The sequence below is a fragment of the Apostichopus japonicus genome, chromosome 16 (assembly GCF_037975245.1).
Source record: "Apostichopus japonicus isolate 1M-3 chromosome 16, ASM3797524v1, whole genome shotgun sequence".
NCBI lineage: Eukaryota > Metazoa > Echinodermata > Holothuroidea > Aspidochirotida > Stichopodidae > Apostichopus > Apostichopus japonicus.
Window position 1 is genome coordinate 39,808,836 of NC_092576.1, and position 25,574 is coordinate 39,834,409.

A 25,574-nucleotide genomic window follows, 5' to 3' on the forward strand; every position below is an offset into this window, starting at 1 on the left:
AATGACGGGGTGGGAGGGGTTCAAGTTAGGACAATTCAGGCAACCTAAACTTGACTTAAGATCGTGGTATAAAATTTATTCCCGTTGAATGTCAGCTGAGTTGCAAGTTCACGCAATCCTTCCCCACCCTATCCCCCACCCCACCCCAGGCACTCATCTCATCGTCAACCAGCCAGATACAATTAAATATAGCATCATGATCGACAGTCATTCTTCAACCGCCGTCGCTTTTGTTTTCAGCTTTTCAAATTGGCAGATTATGCATCCTTACTTTAGCCGATTACATCGAATTAAATCTGGACACAAACTTATCCTTCCATTTCGATCGAAAAACGTAAACAAAACAGGAAGTCGGACCGAAAATCGCGGCCGTCTGTAATGTTCGTTTAGTTCATTAATGTAAGAAAAATGTAGGTACAAGAATATTCATCACAAGGTTTGCATTTATGTAAAACTTTGAAGTTTCGAGAGGATTCTGGTGTCCGTCCTAGTTTTGTGAACACAGTTATTGTAGTTTGCAGGCAGAGGCCTAAGTTAAAGCCTTGGCTGGAGAGGCTTTCAAGTAGGTGAGTGTTAGCTAGGCTACAGCTTAGGCCTATAGTAACTGTGTTATTGTTCAGCCGAGTCCTCAGAGGTATTGTGTAACAACTACTATAGATTGGGCAACTATGTTAGCTTTACCAACTCAAGCTTAAAAGTATTAGATGTCCCTTTCATTATTAAATTGCCAAGCTTAGTAGGCCTCCTGTGTGCAATCTCCAGCAGGAATGTTCAGCATAACCATCATCTTTTCATTGACAAACTTCCATATTTGCACATTTTGATGCCTAAGCCCTAGCACAGAGATGTTACTTCCTTTACTTTCTACCTAAGCCTATCCAAGTTGGAATTCCCCAAGACTTAAGAATGACACAACAAAATTACATTAGCTTTAACATTAGTTATACTATTTCAGGCCATGTTTTTTATTTTAATTTATGTAGGCTATTTGATTGAGATTACATATAGATTTATGACTATTTAGTTCAAAAAAATTATTTATTTTGCATGGCTATCATAAAGAAAAAATAATATTTCGCTCTCATACCTAAACAGGGCTTGGAAGTAGGATTTGACGAAGGGAAGTGTTCGCGATGGCATCACAGCCGTCGAGAGCACAGGATGCGGCCCCGGTGATGCTCTGCGGGACGTGCCCCGATCAACATTGCCAAACGAAGCTCTATTTTCCTTCCTACGATGTGAGTATAGAATGCCCCGACTGCGGCCAGAGGCACCTACGGCAGAGTCTGAAGGACATCAAGGAGGTCAAGAATCCGGAGGTAGCGATACACAACATGCTACGAACTCTACTGGTCGGGAACGTGACCCCAAAGAAGACCACCGATTCGGTGAAGGTGCTGGGCCTTTCCAATTATCACTGCAAATTACTGAGTCCCCTGCTGACCCGGTATGGGATGGACAAGCAAGGCAAAGCTGTTCCACTCAGGTGAGACTTTGGTATTTTTAACTTTGTTCGAGAAAACAGTCGATTATACAGTACCGCTTTTAAGTAAATTGGAAGAGATTAGCGCGATTCAGCGCAAAACGCAGCTTAACTGTACTTAACCGCGCTCCAAATAAAGGAACGCGATTTCCCCGTGTTCCAAACAAAGGAACGCGAATTCCCCTCGCTCGCTATTCACCACCGACACAATGCGAGTGAACCGATCGATACAACGCTATTCATAGCGTGGAGGTAGTGTAAACCTATCGCTTGTAACCAACACCCGTTATAAACATCACAATTTTAAACGAAGTTTACCAACTTTGACGGAAAGAAAGTTTTAATCGAGAATAGTTTCGTGTTGAAGGGCAAAACCTTTTTATACATGTTTATTTTATTCCCCGATATGTTCTGGTAACCAGAAGTAATAAAAAGCAAGAAGGAAACTTCGTGTCTTATTCTTTCGGGGTAACATATCATTTTCAGTAGTAACATTAGGCCCCGCGTTTTGTGTTGAGTTTAGGCACATTAGGCCAGTGTACGAGTACGAAGTTCACGACTTCGACTGAAAGTTTTAAACGAGAATAGTTTCGTGTTGAAGGGCAAAACCTTTTTTATACGTTTTTATTTTATTCCCCGATATGTTATGGTTATCAGAAGTAATAAAAAGCAAGAAGGAAACTTCGTGCCTTATCCTTTCGGGGTAACATATCATTTTTAGTAGTAACATTAGGCCCCGCGTTTTGTGTGAACTTTAGGCACATTAGGCCAGGAAACGTTGCACTGATTTTATTTTATTTTTTATAGAGTTCTGTTCATAGGCTTACGAATGCGAAGGTTGTCACTAACTGAAAGGAGTTGTAAAGAGAATAATTGTAGTTATATCCTGGAAACCAAAATGAAAAAGAATTCTAAGCACAAATGCTTGTTTAAAAAAAAGGCAAATTATTATAAAATAAGAATAATCATGCAACAGTGTTAAAGCTTAGAAATGCAAACTAAAAAGTAACAAACAGTCTATTGTCTGAAAATCTTTTAAAAATTCTAAAAGAAAGGCACACATTAGGCTAGGAAGCTTTGCACTCACAAAGCAAATAAATTAATACTATAAAAGAAAACAGTACAACAGTGTCACGCTTAGAAAAGCAAACTAAAAGCAACACACTGTCTATTAGACTAGGAAACATTGCACTTACAAAGGCAACAACATTGAAAAATACAATAAGTAAAATATTAAAATTACCATGCAAGGGATCAAAATTAACATGTAGTTCTTTTTGACTACAGTCTTCAAAGGTTTCACATCAAGAATAACTTAAATATATTATGACAAAAAATAGAGGAAAATGGAATATACCAAAAAATACTGTACTTCAAGATTTGACTGCCATTGCTAAGTATCTCTTAGCATTTCTGTTGGCTGTGTCCATCTTTTTAACGCACTGTCCCCAAACTCTTTTCTGAATGTGAAGTGGTACATGAAACTGCTCCATAATACATTTCCTAATTGCAAATACCCTATCCTTATTAAGTGCATTTTTCTTAATCCCATTAACATTACAATATAAAAGCTCATATGGTGTAAATATTTTATGCATTAAATATCTGGCAAGACCACATGGATCTCCCTGTTCAGAAAGAGACGACAGCACAACTTCAGGTCTTATTTCTGTTATGACGGAGGATAAGTTTACTTTAAATAGTTGGCAACATTTTGAAGAAATAATAAAGTGTTACTAAGCGTTTCTTGTGGAATTTTTTATATAAATTACCATTGGTTCCAGCAGAATGAAAAGAAAAAAGAACTTCCACCCAACAAATTTGAAGCAGGGCCGGTTAAATTCAAAACATGTTTCTCGTCCGCGCAATTGATGGGCCTCCTTTTTTCCTGATTCCCGACTTTCTTTTCGGATTACAAGAAATCTAAACTATCCTTAAAAATTATTTTGTAAAGGTTGGAACATATTCCAAACTAGTAGCAGCGCCTGAAAAGAAGAAAAATGGCCGCCCGTTTTTTTTCAGATCTCAGTACGAGAAACATGTACTTTATTTGGATACTATAGAACAGCTTTCGTTCCCTAGCTGTATGTCGATTTTTTATAAAACCTTCATGAAAATTAACAGACTTGTTTGAAAATGGATTTTGAAGCTCAGTCAACAATTTAAGAAATGCTTACCGTTAAATAATGCCGTCAAGCAATACATTTCGAATTTATTCCAATAAAGATCCGCAAAGGATAAAAATGATGATTAGAGCTTACTAAAGAGAAATAGAAACTGCATGTACATGGTCATTTTAAGTATCCAAGTACTATACAAAGAGATCGAGTTCACCGAAACACCCCTTTTCCCTATCGCCTGAGGAAAACCGTCTTTTATAAATTATAGTAGGCCTACCATACAGTACTTTACATTTGATACAAAAGTTACTTCTCCAACACACAGAATTTGTGTGTGTTGCAATAGTTTAAGTTTTAACCGCGCAGTACACTACCATTCATAATTTGCATATTACACCAAAAGTTATAACTTGGCGTCCAGATGGCGGGAAAATGTACAATCATGTACAATTTGTTGTGTCGTTCCCATGGTGCAATGAACTTGGGCAAGTTGCCAAGTTCGAATGTCGATGACCTACTTATGTTCCGTGACCAATGTCAATGGGAATTCTGTGTGTAAAAACTCGGGTTTTCCACGTGCAATATATATAGAAGTTTCACGTAAGCGGAACGAATTCGGGGCGGCTCGTTGATTGTGAGGAAGCACTTATCTAATCATCAATTTTTGTGAAAAATATCGTACGTTTTTCGGAAAATGTACAATCATGTACAATTTGTTGTGTCGTTCCCATGGTGCAATGAACTTGGGCAAGTTGCCAAGTTCGAATGTCGATGACCTACTTATGTTCCGTGACCAATGTCAATGGGAATTCTGTGTGTAAAAACTCGGGTTTTCCACGTGCAATATATATAGAAGTTTTACGTAAGCGGAGCGAATTCGGGGCGGCTCGTTGATTGTGAGGAAGCACTTATCTAATCATCAATTTTTGTGAAAAATATCGTACTTTTTTTCAGAAAATATTTTTGACTAGTAATTGGAAACTCAATGTATCAAGAAGTACTGGGGGTAGACCTTATCATTGCATTTTGAGGGAAGTCAGATCTTCAAGTGCAAAATATTGTTTTTTCATTTAAGGTTATCATGGTTTTCTTGCGAGGTGTGTACGGCGTAACTTTCGATGTAGGCTTAGAGGTAGGATCGGCCCATGCATACTAAATGAGAACGTGCAAAAACGTTTGAAGTGTTGTTTTGAACAGTGCCCGTGAAGCTGTATACTTTGAGAATTCCAAGGGCAGTGACAACGTGCAATGTCTCAGTGCAGTATACAACTGAGTACCAACTCAGTTCCGTAATGTAACATGTGCGCGAATAGCCCGTATTACTTGCAAGAACATTATACTGTACTGTTCTAGCCCCGAGAAATGATCAATTCGGCTTTCACTTAATCTGTGGTAGGAAAAATCATGATTCCTGAATAATTTTCAGGAATAGGCCTATTGTTATTTCCGAACGGACGTTGAGAACTGTTTGAATATTAAACGGCAATTTTTATTGTTCGCAGCAATCGCCGGAATTCTGTTTGCTAACGTTTCACTCATCAAACCAACTGTTTTGCTCCCACTTGAACATTTGTATTGTACGTTGAATTTAAACAGTATAAGATACGTGCTTATACACTATCCCTTCCCTTGACCGAGTATAAACCCTCGGTCTTCTTTCTACCGGCGACGATCGATATTCTTTTGTTACCGGATTGGAAGGAATTAAGTAGGATTACAGCCATTGACCGTCTGACGGTAACAATGAACTTCACACTTTTAGCTGGCATGAATAGAATTAGGGAAGCCTTCCGACGGAATCTGCGCTCTGATAAACAGTTCCCCGCAATTAACTGCATTTCAATGCGGGTTTTAACAAAAGATAGAGCACGGTTTAAACGCACAGAGCGCGATTAAGAGCGCGGTTTTCCAATTTACTTAAAAGCGGTACTGTATATTCTGTATGTGTACATGTATGCAAAAATGACGTGTGGTATGTTACAGTTCCTTAAGAAGAAAGGAAATGATTGTGGTCAAGCTGGGGAAAAAAAATGATCACAGTACAATTGGGTGATTGGTAAGTACACATCACAGTGTACAGTGCAATTTGGTGATTGGTAATGACACATCACAGTGTACAGTACAATTGGGTGATTGCTAAGTACACATCACAGTGTACATTAAAAATGAGTGATTGCTAAATACACATCACAGTGTATAGTACAAGTGGGTGATTACCAAATACACATCACAGTGGTACAGTGCAATTGAGTGAAATCTTGCTAAATACACATAGTTTAATTGGGTGTTTGCTACATAAATACACATCACATTGTTATTGGGTGATTGTTAAGTACACATCACAGTGATACAGTACAATAGGTAGATTGCTAAATGCACATCACAGTGTACAGTACAATTTGGTGATTGCTAAATACACATCACAGTGGTATAATACAATTTGGTGATTGCTAAGTTAAGATGTTCTACCATTGAACATTAAACAAGCTTGCAGTATACAGTACAGTATAACTGAGAGAATATATTTGTCAGCTAGCCACACTTATACATCGACTCATATGTATCTAGGCTGTATAGCCTAACATGTTGGGAGCCTGTACTGTTCTAACCTAATTCACTCTGGAGACTAAAGTAAAAGCTATCCCAACATTTGAAGAGACAGTCACACTCTTCCATTTATATCAATTGTTCTACATTGTGTAGTTTGAATACTGTAGACCCCTGTGGTGATGATATCAAGAAGCCTCATTTAGCCTCTTTAAGATGTCTCTCTGGGCTTGTGTTCTGTGGCTGGTATATCTCTTACTTGAAACAGTTTTTGTCTTTCCATCCTTTCAGAAGCCTGAACAAAGGCGACGTTTTCAACTGTGCAATACTCGGCTCCAGAGCTTTCTTGATTCAGCCCGAGCATATCGAGATCATGGGGTACGGCCGGGACATGACGGGGAGCGTCGAGTACCTCAAGGAGACCCTGGAGGGTATCAACCGAATAAACAGTAACCAAGAGGTCCTGACCCCGATCCATGCGGACGGGGACGGCCACTGCCTGGTCCACGGTATATCCCGGGCCCTCGTGGGCCGGGAGTTGTTCTGGCATGCCTTGAGGACTAGCCTGAAGGCCCACTTCCAGGAAAAGTTAGACATTTATAAGGCCATGTTCCACGACTTTGTGGACTCGAAAGAGTGGGACCAGATCATCGCGGAGAGCGACCCAGACTTTGTGCCTGGGCCGAATGAAGAGATGGGTCTTCAAAATATTCATATATTCGGGCTGGCTAATGTACTTCATCGACCTATTGTCTTGTTGGATTCGTTAAAGGGCCTTCAAAGTGCGGGTGATTACACCGGTGAGTGATAAGAGTTTGTTATTACACCAGTGAGTATTGAGAGTTTGTTATTACACTGGTGAGTGTTGAGAGTTTGTTAAATTACACCAGTGAGTATTAAGAGTTTGTTATAACACCAGTGAGTGTTGAGAGTTTGTTATTACACTGGTGAATATTAAGAGTTTTTTATTACACCAGTGAGTGTTAAAAGTTTGTTATTACACCTGTGAGTGTTTTGCTGAATAGGCCTAAATACCATTTACGGGCTAATCCTACATTATTAAATATAACTATGATTCTTAATAATTCCCATCTTCCCGAATATTTGCTTTCCTTTGCATCTCGCCGTATCAGGAGTTTTTCTACCGGCTCTAGTGGAGCCAGAGTTATGCCAAGGTCCTGATGGGTCTCTTAACAAACCTCTTTGCATCGCTTGGAGTAGCTCAGGAAGAAATCATTTCATTGCCCTGGTCGCAGTTAAAGGTATAATTTTCTTCGTTTGTTATTTACACATCTCAGCATTTATCAACGTTTATTCCTTTCCATTTGTCACAAGAAACTTGTTTGTTCAAATCTTTAATCGCGAAGGTACAGTAATTCATGAATCCTGTAAATTGTTTATTTGTATTCTACGGTGTCATTTATCAACATATACCTTTTCAGTCGGTACAGAAGAAATGTGTTGGTTAAAATCTTTCATTCTGAAGGTACAGGAATTCATGATTCCTGTAAATTGTTTATTTGTATTTGACGGCATCATTTATCAACATAAACCTTTTCAGAAGATATGTGTTTTATTGCTGTCTTGATATAACCTAGAACTTGTAGTTTATCGATTGATGAAGGATTACATAAGTTCAACAGATCAATAGTTTGGCCATGGCCTGGCCTCTTTCTGCAAATTTGACTTTTACCTTCTTGCACGAAATTAAAAATGTCTGGCAGTAATCAGTCAACTTTATGAAAAGATCTACAGTGATCTGATTTTAATCGGATCTCTGGTAACATGTCGTTAACTAACAAAGGCTGGTGTTCCACTCACCAAACCTACAATTCGTCTCTTTCAGTAATAATAATAATTCTCATTTCTTATATAGTGCAACTTACAATAAAGTCTCGCCACGCTGTACTTAACCCTGGTCATTGGTAACTTGTCACACGTATACACCAAAGTGTGCACAATTCAAACAATCTCTCCTGGGGCACCACAGTGCACTGCAGCCATGTGTCCCCTGGGGGACTTCCCATAGGGTGCAGCCACAAACCGGCGCACGCAACTATATTTACAAGTCACCTCGCAAGTCCCCATTTATACACCTAGGGAAGAGAGTCAACCTGTAATCCTTAGATCACAAGTCCACTGCTTTAACCACAACGCCCTCTGTATACACATTGGTCACTTGTTGCTATTTTGCTAACATTCCTTTGGCCAACCGAACTTGCTGTCCTAAAAAAGAAAAGTGTCAAAGGACAACCAGATAAATAATCCTTAAAAACCTTTCAAAGTTGCCATGTTATACAACTGGCCTTAGCACATGTATGATGAGCACACACTGCCTGGCTGAATGGTGACTGGACTCAACCATGGTGGCATGGAAAATTGTGGCTTGTAGAATTTAGACCAGTTGAGACTTTGCCCGGTTGTCTTCGATCTGGGAAGTCGACACGCAGCATCTTCCCGACATGGCCGTCGTGCAGTGCCCTTCCCCCCTTCCAAGATCCCCTCTGCAACCGCGAATGTTATCTTTGGCGATCCATATTTACTTCACTCCTCTCTTACCTGTCTCCTACAACAATAACGCAAATTTCCTGGTCTACCCAGACCCCACTGGTATAATTTTTGCACTGTGCCCCCGGTGACCTCTCCCACAGGTCACTGTGCACTCTCTCTCCGTTCTGAATTTACCATTCTGAAGGAAAATGCATCTTTTTTTTCGGTTTTCACTTACGCCAAACTGATGTTTTCTTGCTGGAATTCTGCTGCTTACGACCGACGAAGGTTCTTAACAGAGTTAAAGACAGGATTCTTCAAGTTTCTGCTAAGTATCCTTTTGTTTTCGGCAGTTTTCTGCCTCTTTTGACAATTTACAGGGGTCCGTATCGATTCATCTCGTTTCAGGTCGACCTCTACCAAAGCTGCCGAGGTGGATGCTCACCAGAGTCTGGGGAGCTCCTCAGAATCTCATAAATAGATATATCGAATTTGACGAAGATGACATGTGTACGATAGGAGGAGACAGGTCCCTGCAGGTAAGGTCTTAATTTATCGTTCAGAGTTGAGTTCAGATTTAGTCTTTAGAAGGTGGAATTAGGTGCTTGCTCGTCGTATTTGAAGACGAATACCTTTTTAGCTGTTTTTAAACTGTTTTTAAACTGTCATTATACTTCTTAGTCTGGTTTAACTGTTTAGGTTTCTTTTTACTTATTTTTTATTGTACAGTGCTTCGAGATTTCTGGGAGGCTCTATATAAGTATTACATATTATTATTACCTAACATATTGTGGTCATTTAGCCATTGCACCTACAGAGATATTATGGAGAATGACGTAGTGGTCACTTTTTTTGTAGTGTTTGTCTCTGAATATTGTCTTTTTAATATATTTATAATTTTGTTTGTGTGTTTATTCCTGTGCTGGGGTTTTCTATGGGTAGGCTTTCCAAGGGGCATGTGCTCTTTTAACCTGTTATGTTAAATACTATTTTTTCCAGTGTGCAAAAGTTGCTATATACACCTTTACAACGTTTTTTTAATTTTAATTTAATTATTTATATAATTTTTTTGCTGTGCCATACAGGAAAACAATATTCTCTGGTAAAACTGGAAATGAGATGTGAATTGATTTAAATTAAGGCCATCCTTTGATGTTTTCACAAAATGGACAATAGTTACTGTAGCATGTATTTAATAATGAGATTTATTCAAAGATTGTTTTCACACATCTTCACACATGGGAGGGACCACTTTTAGTGCAACGGGGAGCGGGCAGCGGGTTTGGGGGAATTGATGGGAGAGGGAAGGTTGTGGAAACACATTTATCAATTATAAACTACAATGCATTGCCAGCTGTCTTCACTAATGTAGAATTAAGTAATCAGTGTATATCAGTACATATGGGTCATATCGTGTGGGGTCAGTAGGATTCCCGGTGACACTAGCAGATTTAGAATTAATGTGAGAATTCATCAGGGTAAGTTACTGTAGCCTCATTGAACATAAACAGTACCATACACTCAAACTGTGTCTGGGTTACAGGGTTTGGGAATTGTGAGTAAATCCTGTTTTTCAATTGGAAAGTCACAAATTGTTAATTTTTGTCTTTTTTCTGACTTGGAGAGTTCTTAACTTGCTCACAATATATGATATGAAGCCGATTATTCACAGTCCGAAAACGCATGCTGTATATTCGGAAGAAGTTTTGTCTAAATCTGAAAGGGTCAGCTGAGATTTAACTTGCTCACAATATACGAATAGATGGAGCCGATAATTCACAGTCCGAAAACGCATGCGGTATATTTGGAAGAAAGTTTTGTCTAAAATCTGAAAGGGTCAACTGAGATTGCTCATAATACCCAATATGAATCTGATAAGTCACAGTCCAATCACTAACGGTATGTGCTGCAGTTTCGTCTAAATCTGAAAGGGTCGCCGGATATTTCAGTAATTGCATGATTTGATATGAGATGATGAACCCAACGAATGGAAGACTGTTAGATAGAAGGTTTGTAGGAATTAGCTGTGTATGAATCTAGTTTTTTGGTTTTGGTTTTTCTTTCAACAGGATAAATATATCCAGAGATTGGCCTCTGCGATGGAGGAGGTCTTCCAACAAGAGTACGGTGTGCATCCATCGGTCGTCGCCGATGTCCATCACTACATCTACAAGAGGACGGGTAAGTCCAGCACTGTCGTGATCCCGCTTCAGTACTGGTTGAGACAAAATAATAAGACACAATCAATACGCGTGAGTGAGAATATACTTCTCTTCTATTTGGTGGTTCCGGTATATCTGATATGACATAGGTGACCTCGGGTAGGTGTATCTTATGGAATATATATACAAGTGACCTTAAAGAGTATAGAATATTTAGTTAATCTTTTACAAGCACTCAGTATGTAAGCTGTATGGGGAGGTGATGGAGGGAAGGGACATACCCATAGGAGTAGTGTACAGTGATACAAGATATGTGTGGGAATGTTAAAGTGGTTTGAAGGTTGTAGATGATATGAGGTAGGTTTGGTGGCTTGGTAGAGAAGGTCAGGCATGGGACTCCTTCATAAGACTTGCCCCCTCTGGGAGAGGGTGACATATTTAAAGGAGCAGTTTAGACATTTAATAATATGGCCAATCTCATCTTCAAGATTTTAAAGGAGCAGTTTAACATTTCATAATATCGACAATGTAATCATCAAGATTTAAAGGAGCAGTCTAGACATTAAAACAAATTGGCTGTCATCAAAATTTAAAGGAGCAGTCTAGACATTTAATAACATGACCAATGTCATCTTAAGATTTAAAGGAGCAGTCTAGACATTTAATAATATACAACATATAAACTGATTAACACCGAGCCGTTAAATACAATACCCTTATTTTGCTAACACGTCACCAGGTATCGTGGGTCTTCGTCAAGAAACCATCATCACAGCCACCCGACGAGCTATCGAGGACCGACAGTTGTACTCCTGCCTGCTCTGCAATGCCGTCTCGCAGATAATGGACGCCTGCAATGTGGACCTTGATTCTCTGAAGCCAGGCGGAGAACACTACGAGCTGGCGAAAGACACCTACCATGAACTCGCCGAAGGCAGAATCTATTCCTTTCCAGGTGGGGGTGAGAGTCATTTTTTTTTCTTCAGTATTCTGATGAAGGGACTCTAGTTCTAATATGCTCTACATAGGATTATGTGAGGACTTGTTTATCAAGTTTATGTCAGAAGGGGTGAAACATCTGTTGCTCAGTCACTTAATTATTTCTCATTTTTCTTCAAAGGTTATTATAGTCAAGTCTTTGGCTTGGTTGATTTGTATTATCTGTTGTTTGGAATAGAAACGTTGACTTCTATGGCTAGCCAAATGGCGGATAAATTGGAAAACGCTTTGATCGATTGATAATCCTGGTTCATCGATTGATGATCCAGGTGTATCAGTTGAGAATCCAGGTCTGATGATGGATTTATAACCCTGTCAGGATTTCGACTAGTAAACCTGGATTATGGAATAAAAATTGGAAAATCAGCCGAAAATCCAAGATTTTCAATTGATAATCCAAAGTTTATCGAAGTAATTAAGATAAACCTGGATTATCAACCTAAAATCCAGGTTTGTCGGTAACAATTCAGGATTATCGACCAAAAAACCTTGATTTTCGACTGATAAAACCTTGATTCTGGAAATGATAAACCTGGAATATTGACTGATGAACCTGCATTATCGACTAATGAACCTGGATACTGGAAAAATAAACTTGGATTCTGAAACAATAAACGTGGATTTATATTGAATAAACCTGGATTATCGAAAACTAAACGTTTTTAAATTTTTTATTGGACATTGGCTTGCCATAGACTTCATGTTTAGCTTCAGTTTATTTTCTCTAGATGTATCCTCCAAAGTAGTTATAAGAGACATAAATGCAACAACAAAAAAGATATACCACAATAAGGTAATACAGATGGTAGTCACAAGAGAGATACATATACAAATAGGTATTCAGAAAATAATACAAAATTACTGAGAGCAGTACTGACATGGTGGCACCAGCACTACAGTTAGTGCTGGCGATTGTGAAAGAAGTCAAGTACGGGAAGGTTACCATCATCTTAGCACATAAAATTGACTTAAACTGACATTAACGACTTAAGACTTTGTTGGAAAAAGGTTAAATGCATTATAAGCACTGTGGCAGACTGACACCATTGTCATGATTACATGGGCACACACTCCTGAAGTAAAAGGACACATGTTACGGTTGATATGTCTTGCTGAAGAAATTTATTCCCACAAGAACCTTCGGGTGGATTTGTTTACGACTCTTATAAACTACTCCTATGTGTGTTAAAAACAGGGAAATTGCTTGACATGTCCATTTTACTAGAAAAACATAAAAGGGACTTCTGGCAGGACATTTTGAAACTTTTGAAACAAATCATGTGTGTTACTATTTTGCAGCAAGTGATAACAATATATAATGTAAAGAAATGTATTCAAAACTTCCTATGAGCAAATCATGTGACACATTTCCCAAGGTATTTGGGTGGGGTGGGGTTAGGGGGTTAGGGGCTTGTTAAACTATAAACATCACTGCCCTTTCAAGTAGTTTTTAGTCTGGCTTGAAAGACACATTATAAACACAGAATATGAAAACGAGTGGGTTGTGTTATGCGTTTTATTTAAGGTTTAAATGCTAGGAGGAGAGACAGACTTTTTGCAACAGAAATTAATGTAAGAAGTACTTTGTTTTTCATTCCCACTAAATAGGTAATGGGACAAACGGAGGGGGAAGGGGTGCCTGCAGTGCCACAATCAGATTTTGGACTGGGGGGTGGGCAAAAGTTCGAGTCGGGAGCAACCTCTGTGCGCGACCAGTTTGGTCATTTTAGGTACTTTTGTAATATACCCCATATCCTAACACTTGTAAGCATGGTAACAGTGGGGGTGTCTGGCTTCCACTGCTGCAATTTATGTTACCTTTAATAGTTTGGTGGATTTCTTCTCTTTTCAGGTTTACAATGTCACTATGACCCTGTCCTGGATGAACTTGTTGTTGACTTGTCACAAACATCTGCTTCCTGTACCTGCTGTAAAGGGTGAGTTTCAGAGTTCCTGCTACTGTGTTGTTGTTCATATATGCTACTCATGTTATCCCTTGATTCTAATAGAGATTCTAATAGAGAGCGTGGTGGCCAATTGGCTAAGGCGTCGGACTTGTGATCCAAGGATTGCTGGTTCGATTCCTGCCTAGTTCATTACGTTGTGTACTTTGGCAATATGCTATATCTCAATTGCCTCTCTCCACCCAGGTGTTAAATGGGTACCTGTGAGGTAACTTGTCATTGGGCGCAGTATATAACTGCAGCCGCATGGAGGGATTGTCTCTGGGACAGGTTATCATTGACCAGGGGTAATATAACGTCTGTAAAGCGCTTCAATGAGACATATTGCTGGTGTAATGCGCTATATAAAAGTGGAATATTATTATTATTATTATGAACACTGTACAGTTGGCATATATACACATTGTGATAAAACTGTAATGTGTACTTCCTTTAACAATTTGCAAAGCACAGAAGTTGTCCTTATGTCTTGCTTATGTCTTGCTCTTGTCCTTATGCTAAGTGTAAACTACTACTGCAATGGTATGACTATCTCGCTACAGTACCGAAATGTGTACTAGAAATTGTTGTTGTGTTAACAGATAGATATCATAATGAACCTGTGCTACCTCTACAATTGTGTAAATGTATAGTTACAGTACTGAAATGTGTACAAAAAACTGTTGTTGTGTATGTATTTTTTAGATCATCCTGCAAGCAGGAACTCCCGAAGAAGCCTCATTCCTTATCAAAGCCGCAAGCTGACCGAAGTCAGTCTCTTACATTCATATTTAACGTCCATGAATTTGAATTGTTAATTGTCAACAACTCTGTAACTGGACAACATACATTAATCTTGCAATGACTCGAACCAGGGACCTTATGATTGAAAGGCATTGGCGTTAACCACTGAGCTAACACTCCACTCCTCTGTTGTGTAAACACATAGTTATCACAGTGAACCTGTGCTATCTCTACAATTGTGTAACTCTATAGTTACAGTACTGAATTTGTACGACAAAGTGTACTTTGTGTAAATACATAGTTGTCATTGTGAACCCTGTGCTACCTCTACAATTGTGTTAATGTACAATTTATGTATATGACTTTATATGTATATATTTGAATATGCACAGAAATGAATGTTGTACTACATAAATTGTAGTTGTGTAAATACACTGCCTAGTACACACATAAGGATTATATTACATTTATTCAAGTTTAATGAATGGGTATTACTGTTGCTAAATTTGTGTAGACATATAAAGTTAAGGTAAGTTTATTGGGTATTATACAACACCTTATTATATTCCGGCCATTTGATTGGTCAATTGCTCGTCGATTGGATACAAAATCCGCTCTATTGCACGTTATGATGATAGAACCATGGGTTATACTTTTTTGATAGCACTTTTTTCAATGGTAAGAGAGCAGAGAAACCTGTCAGTTCAAAACAATCTGTTGCATGAGTGCATTTTACATCCAATTATATCCAAATTTGAAGGTGTTGTATAAAACAAATAATGAATGGTTTCCATTCGTGCAATAGTGCAAATATTTCATTCGTTGAAAGATGTTATTTGTTGCATTCAACTCGGCTGCGCCTCGTTGACTTCAACTCATGAAATATTTGCACTATTGCACTCATAACCATTCATTATTTGTATACTATACTACACTTGTGGAAATGAAAAACACATAGTGGTGGTTCTATATGTTGATTTGGCTGGTCTTACTCAGACCACATTGACTACCAGTCAAGTTGTGTATAAATCACGTAAAGTTTATGTTTACAAGTTAAGTATGCACCTGGGCTACTGCTAGTGTTGTGTGAATGTGTCCGTATGGTACAGCACTACATGTATGCTACCAGTGTCTATTCGTAAGGTATTTTATTCCAATTTCAACCTTTGCTGACATTTCAAACTTTCTCTGTGCCAGGAGAATCCCATTGCTTCATGTTCCTATGGGTGTAACTTAATGTCACTGCCAGTACAGTGTGTAGCTTATATTACAGCCAAGTTAAAAATGCATCAAGTCTGTCAAATACAAAGAATCAAAAGAGATATGGGTGTACAGTGGTTGCCTTTCTCCATTTTGAGAACTACGATGATCCATATTTCCTGTGGATAACATACATATCTAAATAATTATATTTTGTGTGTGTGGAGAAATTGTGTGCATTTGATACATCCAACCCTGTATTCTCGTGTTGATTGATTTGTGCGATGTTTGGTTCTTTTACGCCAGGAAGGAGTTGAGATTGGAGAGAGCAGATGGCTCTATAGTCTACCACAACGGAGACAAGACCGCCACCCCGGCGCCAGACACTAAATGCAGTTGTGGCTTCAAACATTATTGGGATGGCAAAGAGTTTGACAATATGCCACTGATGTGAGTCGATACTAAACTTTATCGTTAATTCTCATAACATGCTCAACCTGTCATTAGATATATAATGTGATGTCCGGGCACGGAGCTGGAAAGCTGACTAAAATATAACAAAGACGAAAGTCTGTAATGATACACAGTGACGAAAGTCCGTAGTAAAGTAACATTACAACTTGTATTTTACAAAGAAAAGTTTACACCGTTCCTTTCGTCACGAAAAACAAGGAAACAAAAAAACGGTTAGTATGATTGACTGAAAGTTTTCGAAACACACAAAAATACTTGATATCTATCAGCGTAGGTCGTAAATGCTGCAATTTACTAACTCGTAGATACCGTGTTGGCTTGTAGGCCTTCAGCACCCGAAAACACAAAATAACTTTTCTATGGAAGGCCAAATAAGCAGCTCTGCCACTACATATATAGTTGTATATTGGGTTCCTTGATAACGTGATTCTGACCAAGTCTCAATTATGGGTCGGTCGTACACCAGATAATGTCTGCCTGGAATATTTTCTGGTTGCCATAGTGTCTGTTTTCAAAAGAGTTTGTGATATTTTTGAGCGGCAAGTGTATGGTAGTGTTTTGGAAACATAATCAAGTGTAATTCTAAAAATATTAAAAATTTGGAAATTGGAAAAAGTTGCCCCTTGTTTTAATTCAAGTTTTTGTTTCTCAATTTTGATTTAAGAATTGACTAGTCAATTTTAATGACCTTCATCTTAGGTGGATTTTGAATTATGGAGATATCATAGGCAACAAAAGTTTGAAAAAAACTTCAGCTAAAACATCTGTGTTTCAATAAAGAAGAAAAATATGAGGGAAATAACGTATTTTGTTTTCTCTTTCCAAAGGATATCTGTCCCCTTGAACTGGAAGAACGAATCATTCTCAGAGGAAGTGGCATGGTTTCAAAACGAGTCCGATACATCCATGAATAGTAACGCTTACGATGTGGCATCTAAGCTAGTCCAACAGTACTTCCCGACAGACTTTGGCAGCGAGACACTCGTCAAGCAGATAGTGGATGTTATCCTTGAAAAGGTTTGGAAAATTGCGAATTCAGTTTTCAAATTTATTTACACTGACATTCTTGTATTACACATAAATTTATGTATGTAGCTTTGGCAATTACGGTAAACTACCATGACTAAATTGTCCACAAAAGTCACCTGCGCACTTTTTGGACTTTGCTAGAAATTAAAGGAATTCTGCCATGTGATTTCACCTTTTTCTGCATTTCATAGGCCGACCTATCAAACACCAATTAATTATATTATGATGTAATGCAATCTCAGCAGAATCTAGTGAAAGAGTCTGAGAACTCTTAAGCTTGCTACTGTAGATTGAAATGGCAGGCATTCTAATGTGGATACTTTAATCTTTCCAGGTTTTTGCAGTAAGTAAGAAGTATGTTTACAGTTGGTTATTTGTCCCTCTCTGCTCTCTACACATAGTTGTTTGTTGGATTTTGTGGATGGTTAATAATTATTATGTATCTATGTAAGGGAGATTCTATGCCTTTAAAGCAGGGGTTCCCAAACTGGGGTGCGTGAACCCCCAGGGGGTGCGTGAGTCCATCCCAGGAGGTTCGTGAGACGTTTCTGAAATGTTGAACTAAAATCTGATATATCATATATTTTAGTAATGTAAAAAAGTCGTACCTATCGACAAACTCTTTTCGCGTTCCATACGCATATGTTGCCAGAGTATTACCGTACCATGCATGTAATACTTGAGATTTTATGAAGCATCGTTATGCGTATTATAGTATAATAATGACTCAGATCGTGTCTCGAAAAGTTGGGGGTTCGTGGACAACTCTGACATCCACAGGGGGTTCGTGGGGGGATGTATTTAGGGAAACCCTGCTTTGCAGGCTCATGTAATTACTGGATGAAACTGAAATGATTTACCAGTGACCTTCTGGATACATCAGAATAAGATCTCAGAACTTTCTCAATCACTGGACTGTGCATGCATACCTTAACATGTAAATGGTCATTTGCTGGGGAGGTGGGTGGGGTGGGTGTTAGGGTGAGGGGAAGTAATGTGTCTCATGTTTCAATGTTTTGTATATCATTATTATTGAGAATAATTTGCCAATAATATTTAGAAACATTTTTTATATTAGTTTTTGTATTTGGGTTTCTTTTTTGGTGTGAGGGAACTTAAATTACTTAAACCTGTTTTCTTTTTGGTTAATTTCTCTCCTGTCACAGACAGCAAAATCCACACCAGAGTTTAAGCCACCATCTCTACAGGATATGCAGTCTATGACATCACCACCAGGTAGCCAATCACCAAGCCCCTCCAAACGAACCGCAGCACAAAGCAGCCAATCACCCGACAGGTCGAAGGAGACGGCTCAGAGAGGCCAGTCACCCACCACCTCAAGAGTGACATCATCAAAGGGTAGCCAATCACCAGGCTCCTCCAGAGCCACAGCATCAAGTAGCAGCCAATCAGCAAGCAGTCCTTCAACAAAGCCAAAGGGAAGTTCCCCAAAGAGGAGAACAGATGACATTGAACCCTGGAACAGTCAGCAGTCATCCAAGATAATTCTCTCTGGGAGAAGTGTAAGTAACTAGCAGCGTTGCCTCGAGGCAAACGTTTAGAGAAGACCTACATATTTTATATGAAGGTTAATCAAAGAAAATGTCACATGGCACTCAGTATGTGACAGTTTCAGGTAAAAAAACGTCCAGACTACTATGTGAAAATCTTGCTAAAAAGTTTAAAGTTGAAGGTTTACAGTCTTGTTCAAGGCCACACACGACTTTACAATACTTAACCCCTGGTCATTGGGAACTTGTCACACCCACACACTTTACACACAATTAAAAAATCCCTCCTGGGGCACTACAGTGCAGCCACAAACCGTTGCACACAACTATATTTACAAGTTACCTGGTAAGTTCCCATTTATTCACCTGGGTGAAGAGAGGCAATGGAGATAAAGTGCCTTGCCCAAGGACACAACGCAATAATCTGGCAAGGACTCGAACCTGTAAACCTTAGATCACAAGCCTACTGCCTTAACCACTTGTTCACTATGCTCTAGTTAACTGAGATATATATAAATATGTATTTGTGGCACATTCATCTTATAGCTCTGTAAAATATGCAAATGCAGAAAACAGATAAAAAAATAAAAAAAGTCAACAACTCCAAACAAACTTAGGTAAATCGAAGCAAAACGGAACAGGATGAAATGACAAAACAACTGGGAAATAAACAAACAAGAAAGGGTATTTGCTTTTACTTATCATTACCAGCATTTTGCAGTCACATTATTTTCTCGTTTCAGTTCACCCCCCATCAAGTAATTTTTTCATAAATCTTGCTTTCCAGACACAATCTCTCCACAAGGAAGAACTAACCCTCAGTAAGACGGAAAAGGAAATTCAGAGAAGAGTGTCAGAGAATGCTCCGATCCATCAGCGAAAGTCTCCGTCTAGGATCCATTCAGGGGCTCTGCCCTCTTCCACCAAGGATTCAACTGCGAAGCAGGAAAAATTAAAGACAGTCAGCAAGGGAGTACCGTCTAAGACTGCCGTCTCTGGGACGAAGATTAGACTCTCCACGTCAGATGGGAGACAGGTAAGACCATGTGTGAAAATGAGTAAAGGAGGCTGACTGAATCCATGAGTATTGAGACAAATGTTGAAAGAATTTAACTTTCAAAAACCAGTCTTTTTTTATCCTTTTGCTTAGTTAGCAGCGTCATTGGTTAACAAAATGGTGTTGAAATGTCATTGAAGGATGCTGTAGACTTGTTTTATATGAAGTTTATATAAGTATACATGAAGTTCATATAAGTACATATGAAGTTTATATAAGTATATATGAAGTTATATAAAGTATGTATGAAGTTTATGTGAAGTTTATATGTAAATTGAAGTTTATATAAAGTATATATGAAGTCTATATGAAGTTAATGTGAAGTATATATGAAGTTCATATAAAGTATGAATTTCATATGAAGTTTATATGAAGTTTATGTGAAGTTTATATAAAATATATATTAACTTTTTGTAAAGTATATTTATGAAGTTTATAAAAAGTATTGAAATTTATAGATAAAGTATATGTGAAGTTTATATAAAGTATATAAGTTAAATATGACAACGAGGTATTATTTGTTATTATTGTATTACTTATTAGAACATATGCAACGATGGATTAACATTAACATTGAGGTCTGGACCCAGGAGTTGACTTCACCATCAAGTTCCCCTTAAAGGAGCAATCCAGAGATTAAGTCATCTTTCAATATGTTAATATGCTTGAAAACAGAGGAATACTGTAGATAATAGAAACATCAGATGAACTCATATTTTCCCAATTCTCTTCAATTATAATATATCAGGATAACAATTTGGCCTAAAGTCATCGTTTAAGGAATGCTTACAGGACCATTCCAGGATGAGAATGTCAGATAGATAGCCAGTTGGTTATTGCAGGCCTATTCACGGTCATTAAACTGATTATTGGTGGTCATTAAATAAGACATGGTTACGTTCCTTTTTTATTCACAGTTGACACTGTCATTGGATAACCATACGACTTACGCCCAACTCCAACAGAAGATCAATCAGGAATTGCAGATCCCGATATTCAGGCAGACTATCAAATATGGCTTCCCCCCCAAGGAGCTACGGACGCCAACACCGGAGCACGAGAATGACCCTCTGCCCCTTCACCACGGAGACAGAATCACCGTGGAGATAGCGCAAGATATCTCAGGTGGGGTGATACAGAGAATGATTTGTCCGGTATCCCATAGCGACGTGTTATGTTAAAATGGGAAAATTGCCAAACATGTCCAAAGATGTACAGCAGTTTCTCGTCACAGGAACCATAGTAACTGCTACGCAAAATTTGAACACAAAACAGTAAAATTAAATAAACCTCAAAGTTGCTACACAAGATGTGAGCACTTTATGGTTCCCTGAAGTTTAAGCCATGGTTCTGTCAATACTAACATATCCCTACCTTTGATAAAGGCCACAGAAACTAGCTCTCTCTTTGCGTAAGCTATGACCAGGGATTGACTGGCCAGTTGGGCGATCGGGCAGTGCCTCGAGGGCCGAGCATGGCAGGTTACCCACCAGCCTCAGCCAGCTAATCAAATCCCATGTTTACATGCACTTTGCTGGCCGTTTGTTTGTTCATTGTTGTCATCTTAAGAGAGAAATAAAAGTCAAGGAGGAAGTATACCCATGTGGGACAGGTTGTGATGTGAGAGCGTTGTGGTCAAGTGGTTGGAGGCAGTGGACTTGTGATCTAAGATTTTTTTTTGTATTGTCGGCTATGCCATGGATTGCCAGAAATGACTGTTTCGACGGGGAGGAGGGGGGAAGTCTGGTGGGGATTGGAGGGATCACATCACCTTAAATCTGCTTCTGGCTACAGCTACTAGTACTGTTACCTATCCTCTGAAACTGGTCAAGCTCCATTATTATTTCTTCCTCTCTTGTGCTTTATTTTTTCACCAGATTTCCCATCCACATCTAGTGGGTTCTCCTCCGGTAGTCAGGGTGGGGTAGGATCCATCGGTGGACCTCTCAAGGGCCAAGACGGATGGTCCAAGGACTCCACCATGCAAGAAATCAAGTGGACCATAGCAAGACTGCAGGAGAATGCAGGTATGGACCCTCTAGGCTCTCCCTGTCAGTCGTGTGAAATTGTCAAACTGGGGTTTAAAGGGATACCCTGGTGGCAGACAATTGGGTAGTACTAACCTTAAAGAGAAAAATGTCCCACACTGTCAGTTGAAAAGTCCACCTCAATATCTTGGTCCCTAACTCGGGATGTGGTTGATTTGAATGGAACCATTGTTTTTGAGTCGTTAAACCCTCCCTCTCTCCAGGGAGTGTACTTCAGTTGGTGGTCTGTGAGGTCACCTCAGGAGGGTTTTCTTCAGAAGCTTTATTTTGCTTATACTGTATGTAGAAACGTCTTGTCGATTTTTATCCTTGAAATGTGGTATGTCAGGAACGTTTCATCTCTGCACTTTAGAATTACTTAAAAATGGAATGTTTTGTAGAAATATTACTTCCTTAAGTGAACTTAATAGCAGAAGGAAATTAAAAGCGAAAGAAAAGATTTACAAATCAGGTGCAGTGAAGATAAACTTCAATCTTGCTGTTGCCAGATGCAAAATCACTCTACTGTTGCCAGATGCATAAACAAGATATTTCAAAATCTGAAAAAATTCATATCCCCCTCAAAGATGCATAACCAAGATATTTTGAAATTTAAATAAAAAAAATTATATACCCTACATACAGAATGTGATGAGGCTGTGGTGTTGTCTCAAACATGCACTAAATTTACATTTTGTTTTTTAAATAATCAACTTCAGCTTACCAGAATATTTCTTTTAAATAAATTAATATAATGGGTTAAATAGATAGGGTTGGTACCAATTATTCAAAAATGTGTAACTTTTCTTTATGAGAAATGGCAATCACATGAACCAAGGTTCATTCATACTTAGTAAAGATTCCTAAATCCTATTGGTCCATTCAGGTCAGCTGACCGTGGTTAATCCTGTGAGTAACGCACAGTAAAATTACAGGGCATCACTTTAATAAATCTTTGGTTATATGTTACCAAAAATGTTTTGTTTTATGATTGACCCCTTATTAATGTTATCAAAAAATACCACATTAATCATCGAGTAAAGGAAATTTCAAATTGTTTACTTTGAAACTGCTTTTCTGCAAAAGTCTTAATTTTTAGTCCATTTTATTAAATCATTAACAAACTTATGTTATTGTATTGCAGGTGATGACCTAGAGATTCAGTTGACATCACAGACACTGATTGCAAACCTGAAAAAGATGACATTTTGGGAGCACGTGAGGGCGCTCCCGTCGTTGTTTGACAATGGTGGGTTGTTCTACGAAATTGTGAGTCGTGACCTCGGGTTGAAAGATGGGCATCACTGCATGCTGCCGGGCCTAAAAGAACATGTAAGTGTTGTTTGTTCCTTTCAAATCTATCAGAGTGGGACTAATCTTCAAAACTAATCATTGCTAGAAAAAAAAACTATTGCATGTCTTAAAAGAAAAGGTTTTAATCTTTCCTATGATCTTAAGAAGCCGTTTGCTTTCAGTGGACAGGTTGTGGCTATGTTTTACTTTCATTATCAGGTTTACAGATAGTCTTTGTGAAAAAATGTAAGATTAATTATGGTTATGTTGGAAAAAATCTTAAAACAGCTGTTTTTTATGAGCAATGTTATGAGCAGTAGGTGTTCTCAGTATTACACAGTTGAATCATGATTTTAGTTTTTCAGAGTAGTCGAAATATGTTGTTTGTATGAAATATATGTATGTATGTTTTTATGTATTTTAGACCCACCTGCAAGCAGGAACTCGCGATGAAGCCTCATTGGCTTATCAAAGCTGCAAGCTGACCGAAGTCAGTCTCTTAGCTTCATATTTTAACGTCCATGATTATGAATTGTCAATTGTCAACAACTCTGTAACTGGACGACATACTGGACCACACTGGTTGAAGAATGCAACCTGCAGAAGACTGTTGCTTTTTCTTCTCTGTATTCAATTCAAATTGTCCTGCTTTTTTATGCTTCTTTCACGTTTTCAGTCATTGTATGTTAATTTCTCCCAAACTTTACCACTGCGTGCTATCGTGTGGCTCTTGGAATGTGATTGAAAATCTGCCGAATAAACCCCCTAAACCCAAAAGTAATAATAACAATGGCCAAATTTTTCTGCCAATGTTTAATATCCTTCTTGAGACATGAAGTTATTGTGACATATTGATGGATTGAATGAGAACTGCCAGTTAAAGCTCGACTCGCGCAAGATATCCATTCCTTTCTTACGTTGCCTTTGAGTTTGACATCTAGTAGAAACTTTTTTTTTTTTTCTCCTTTACCAACCGGTTTTGTCTTGTTTTCTTGTTTCCACAGAGATTTTGTTACAACAAGGACTACGACCGGCTAGAACTCTGTCTGGAGCCGTTGGGACATTTTCCTATCAGTCCGGACGTTGATAAATTAGTCAGACTGAAAGACATGTCGATGGACCCTACCGCAGCGCATGAAGACCACGACGAACAGAGGGAGACGGTTGCAAAGGGAAGTTGCGGCGAGAGATTTCCAGGAGCGGGTCAGGCTATCAGCCGGGAAGAGGAGGACGAGATGGAACAGAGTGATTTCAACTCACTAGTCGGAGCGGTCGGCGGTGTAGACCCTCCGGGAGTGGTGGAAACAGAGGCAGAGGGCAGACTAGGCCAGGGGAAGGTGGAGCAAAACGACGGGAGGGTGCAATCAGATTCCGGGAGACCGTTCACGAATCAGAGAGACGAGCGGGACGAAACGAGAGGCGATTGGCATCTCGGGGGAGGTAATGAAGGATTCGGAAAAGATTCAGGGAAGGTCGCGGAAGGTGTCTGCGAGGAGCAAGAGGAACCCATGGACACCCGGGAGGAACCGAATTCACCGTTACCGCAGGTGTCCCTCGTCGCTATGGAGACAGAGGTCCCAGCAGGAGAGCAGGAGGTAGCGAGCGCCTCGGATGAGCCTTCAAAGGTGGAATCGGAAACCGGAGAACCGGATGAAAAGGGTGCGGCAGAGGATGAGGAGCAGCGGTATGTCACAGTTAAACTGGGACCGGGTTACACGGTAATAATGAAGGATCAGGAAGAAAAATGATCCTTTCTTTAGCATAGGTGGAAGCACAAAGCAGAAGTTACTGTTTTACAGACAAGTGCTCGATTTGTCCTGGAGTCGAGAATAATTCGAACTTATGCTATCTCTTTGCTATCTTATTGACAGTATGAAATGAAATTAGAAATGAAGGATAATAAAGAATGAATATTTCTAATCGAATGATCTACAGCCATTATACCTGACATTCAAAGTCGGTTGATTTCATCAATGGGGTAATATCAACCTAATATTTACATTTTAAACTGATGGAGAGCATATTCAGAAACAAACGCTGGAAGTGATGGGTCGAAGATTTTCCCTAATTTTTCAAAAAGAAAGGGTACGCTCAGATTTGGTTGTTACAAAGAAAAACTTTATTACTATATTTATGATGCTAAAAAAAGGAAAAAAAAAATAAAGTCTGACGAGTGGGATAAATAACCTAACTTCACGAAGGTGATTATTTTCAAAGGCAGGCAAAAACTACAGACAGTAACTTTAGGGCTTGCATTTTGTCATATAAGGCAAGTGATATTTAATGGTATTTATTAGGGTTTTTGGTGAAATATTGTTAATTCTGGTTTGGTAGTTCTTGTCTAAATTCCCATACAGTTCTTGTAAACTGTTTATTTAAATCCACATGCAGAATAATTCACAGACATTATAATATATTTTAGGTATTACCCACAGAGCTACCGATACTCACTCATATGAATGCTATACGATTTCCAACTTGTCTTTAGCAAACCA

General features: G+C 38.8%; 1 protein-coding gene across 4 annotated transcripts; it reads left to right on the forward strand.

Annotated features, from left to right (window-relative positions):
* Nucleotides 1-277: 277 nt before the first annotated feature.
* LOC139983838 (deubiquitinating protein VCPIP1-like) lies at nt 278-25,243 on the forward strand. Of its 4 annotated transcripts, none has more exons than XM_071997652.1 (16): nt 278-410; nt 1,096-1,486; nt 6,442-6,950; nt 7,284-7,412; nt 9,049-9,179; nt 10,710-10,821; nt 11,542-11,763; nt 13,654-13,738; nt 15,995-16,138; nt 16,990-17,179; nt 18,358-18,714; nt 19,490-19,738; nt 20,677-20,884; nt 21,637-21,786; nt 22,931-23,118; nt 24,084-25,243. In XM_071997652.1, exons 2-16 carry the CDS (start codon nt 1,134-1,136, stop codon nt 24,825-24,827), a joined length of 3,771 nt encoding a protein of 1,256 aa, XP_071853753.1. In that variant the 5' UTR covers nt 278-410; nt 1,096-1,133; the 3' UTR covers nt 24,828-25,243. The 4 variants fall into 4 exon arrangements, with proteins under 4 accessions (XP_071853753.1, XP_071853752.1, XP_071853755.1 ...); XM_071997651.1 differs by having other exon boundaries at nt 308-566; XM_071997654.1 differs by having other exon boundaries at nt 308-566; nt 11,542-11,757.
* The last annotated feature ends 331 nt before the right edge of the window (nt 25,244-25,574 follow it).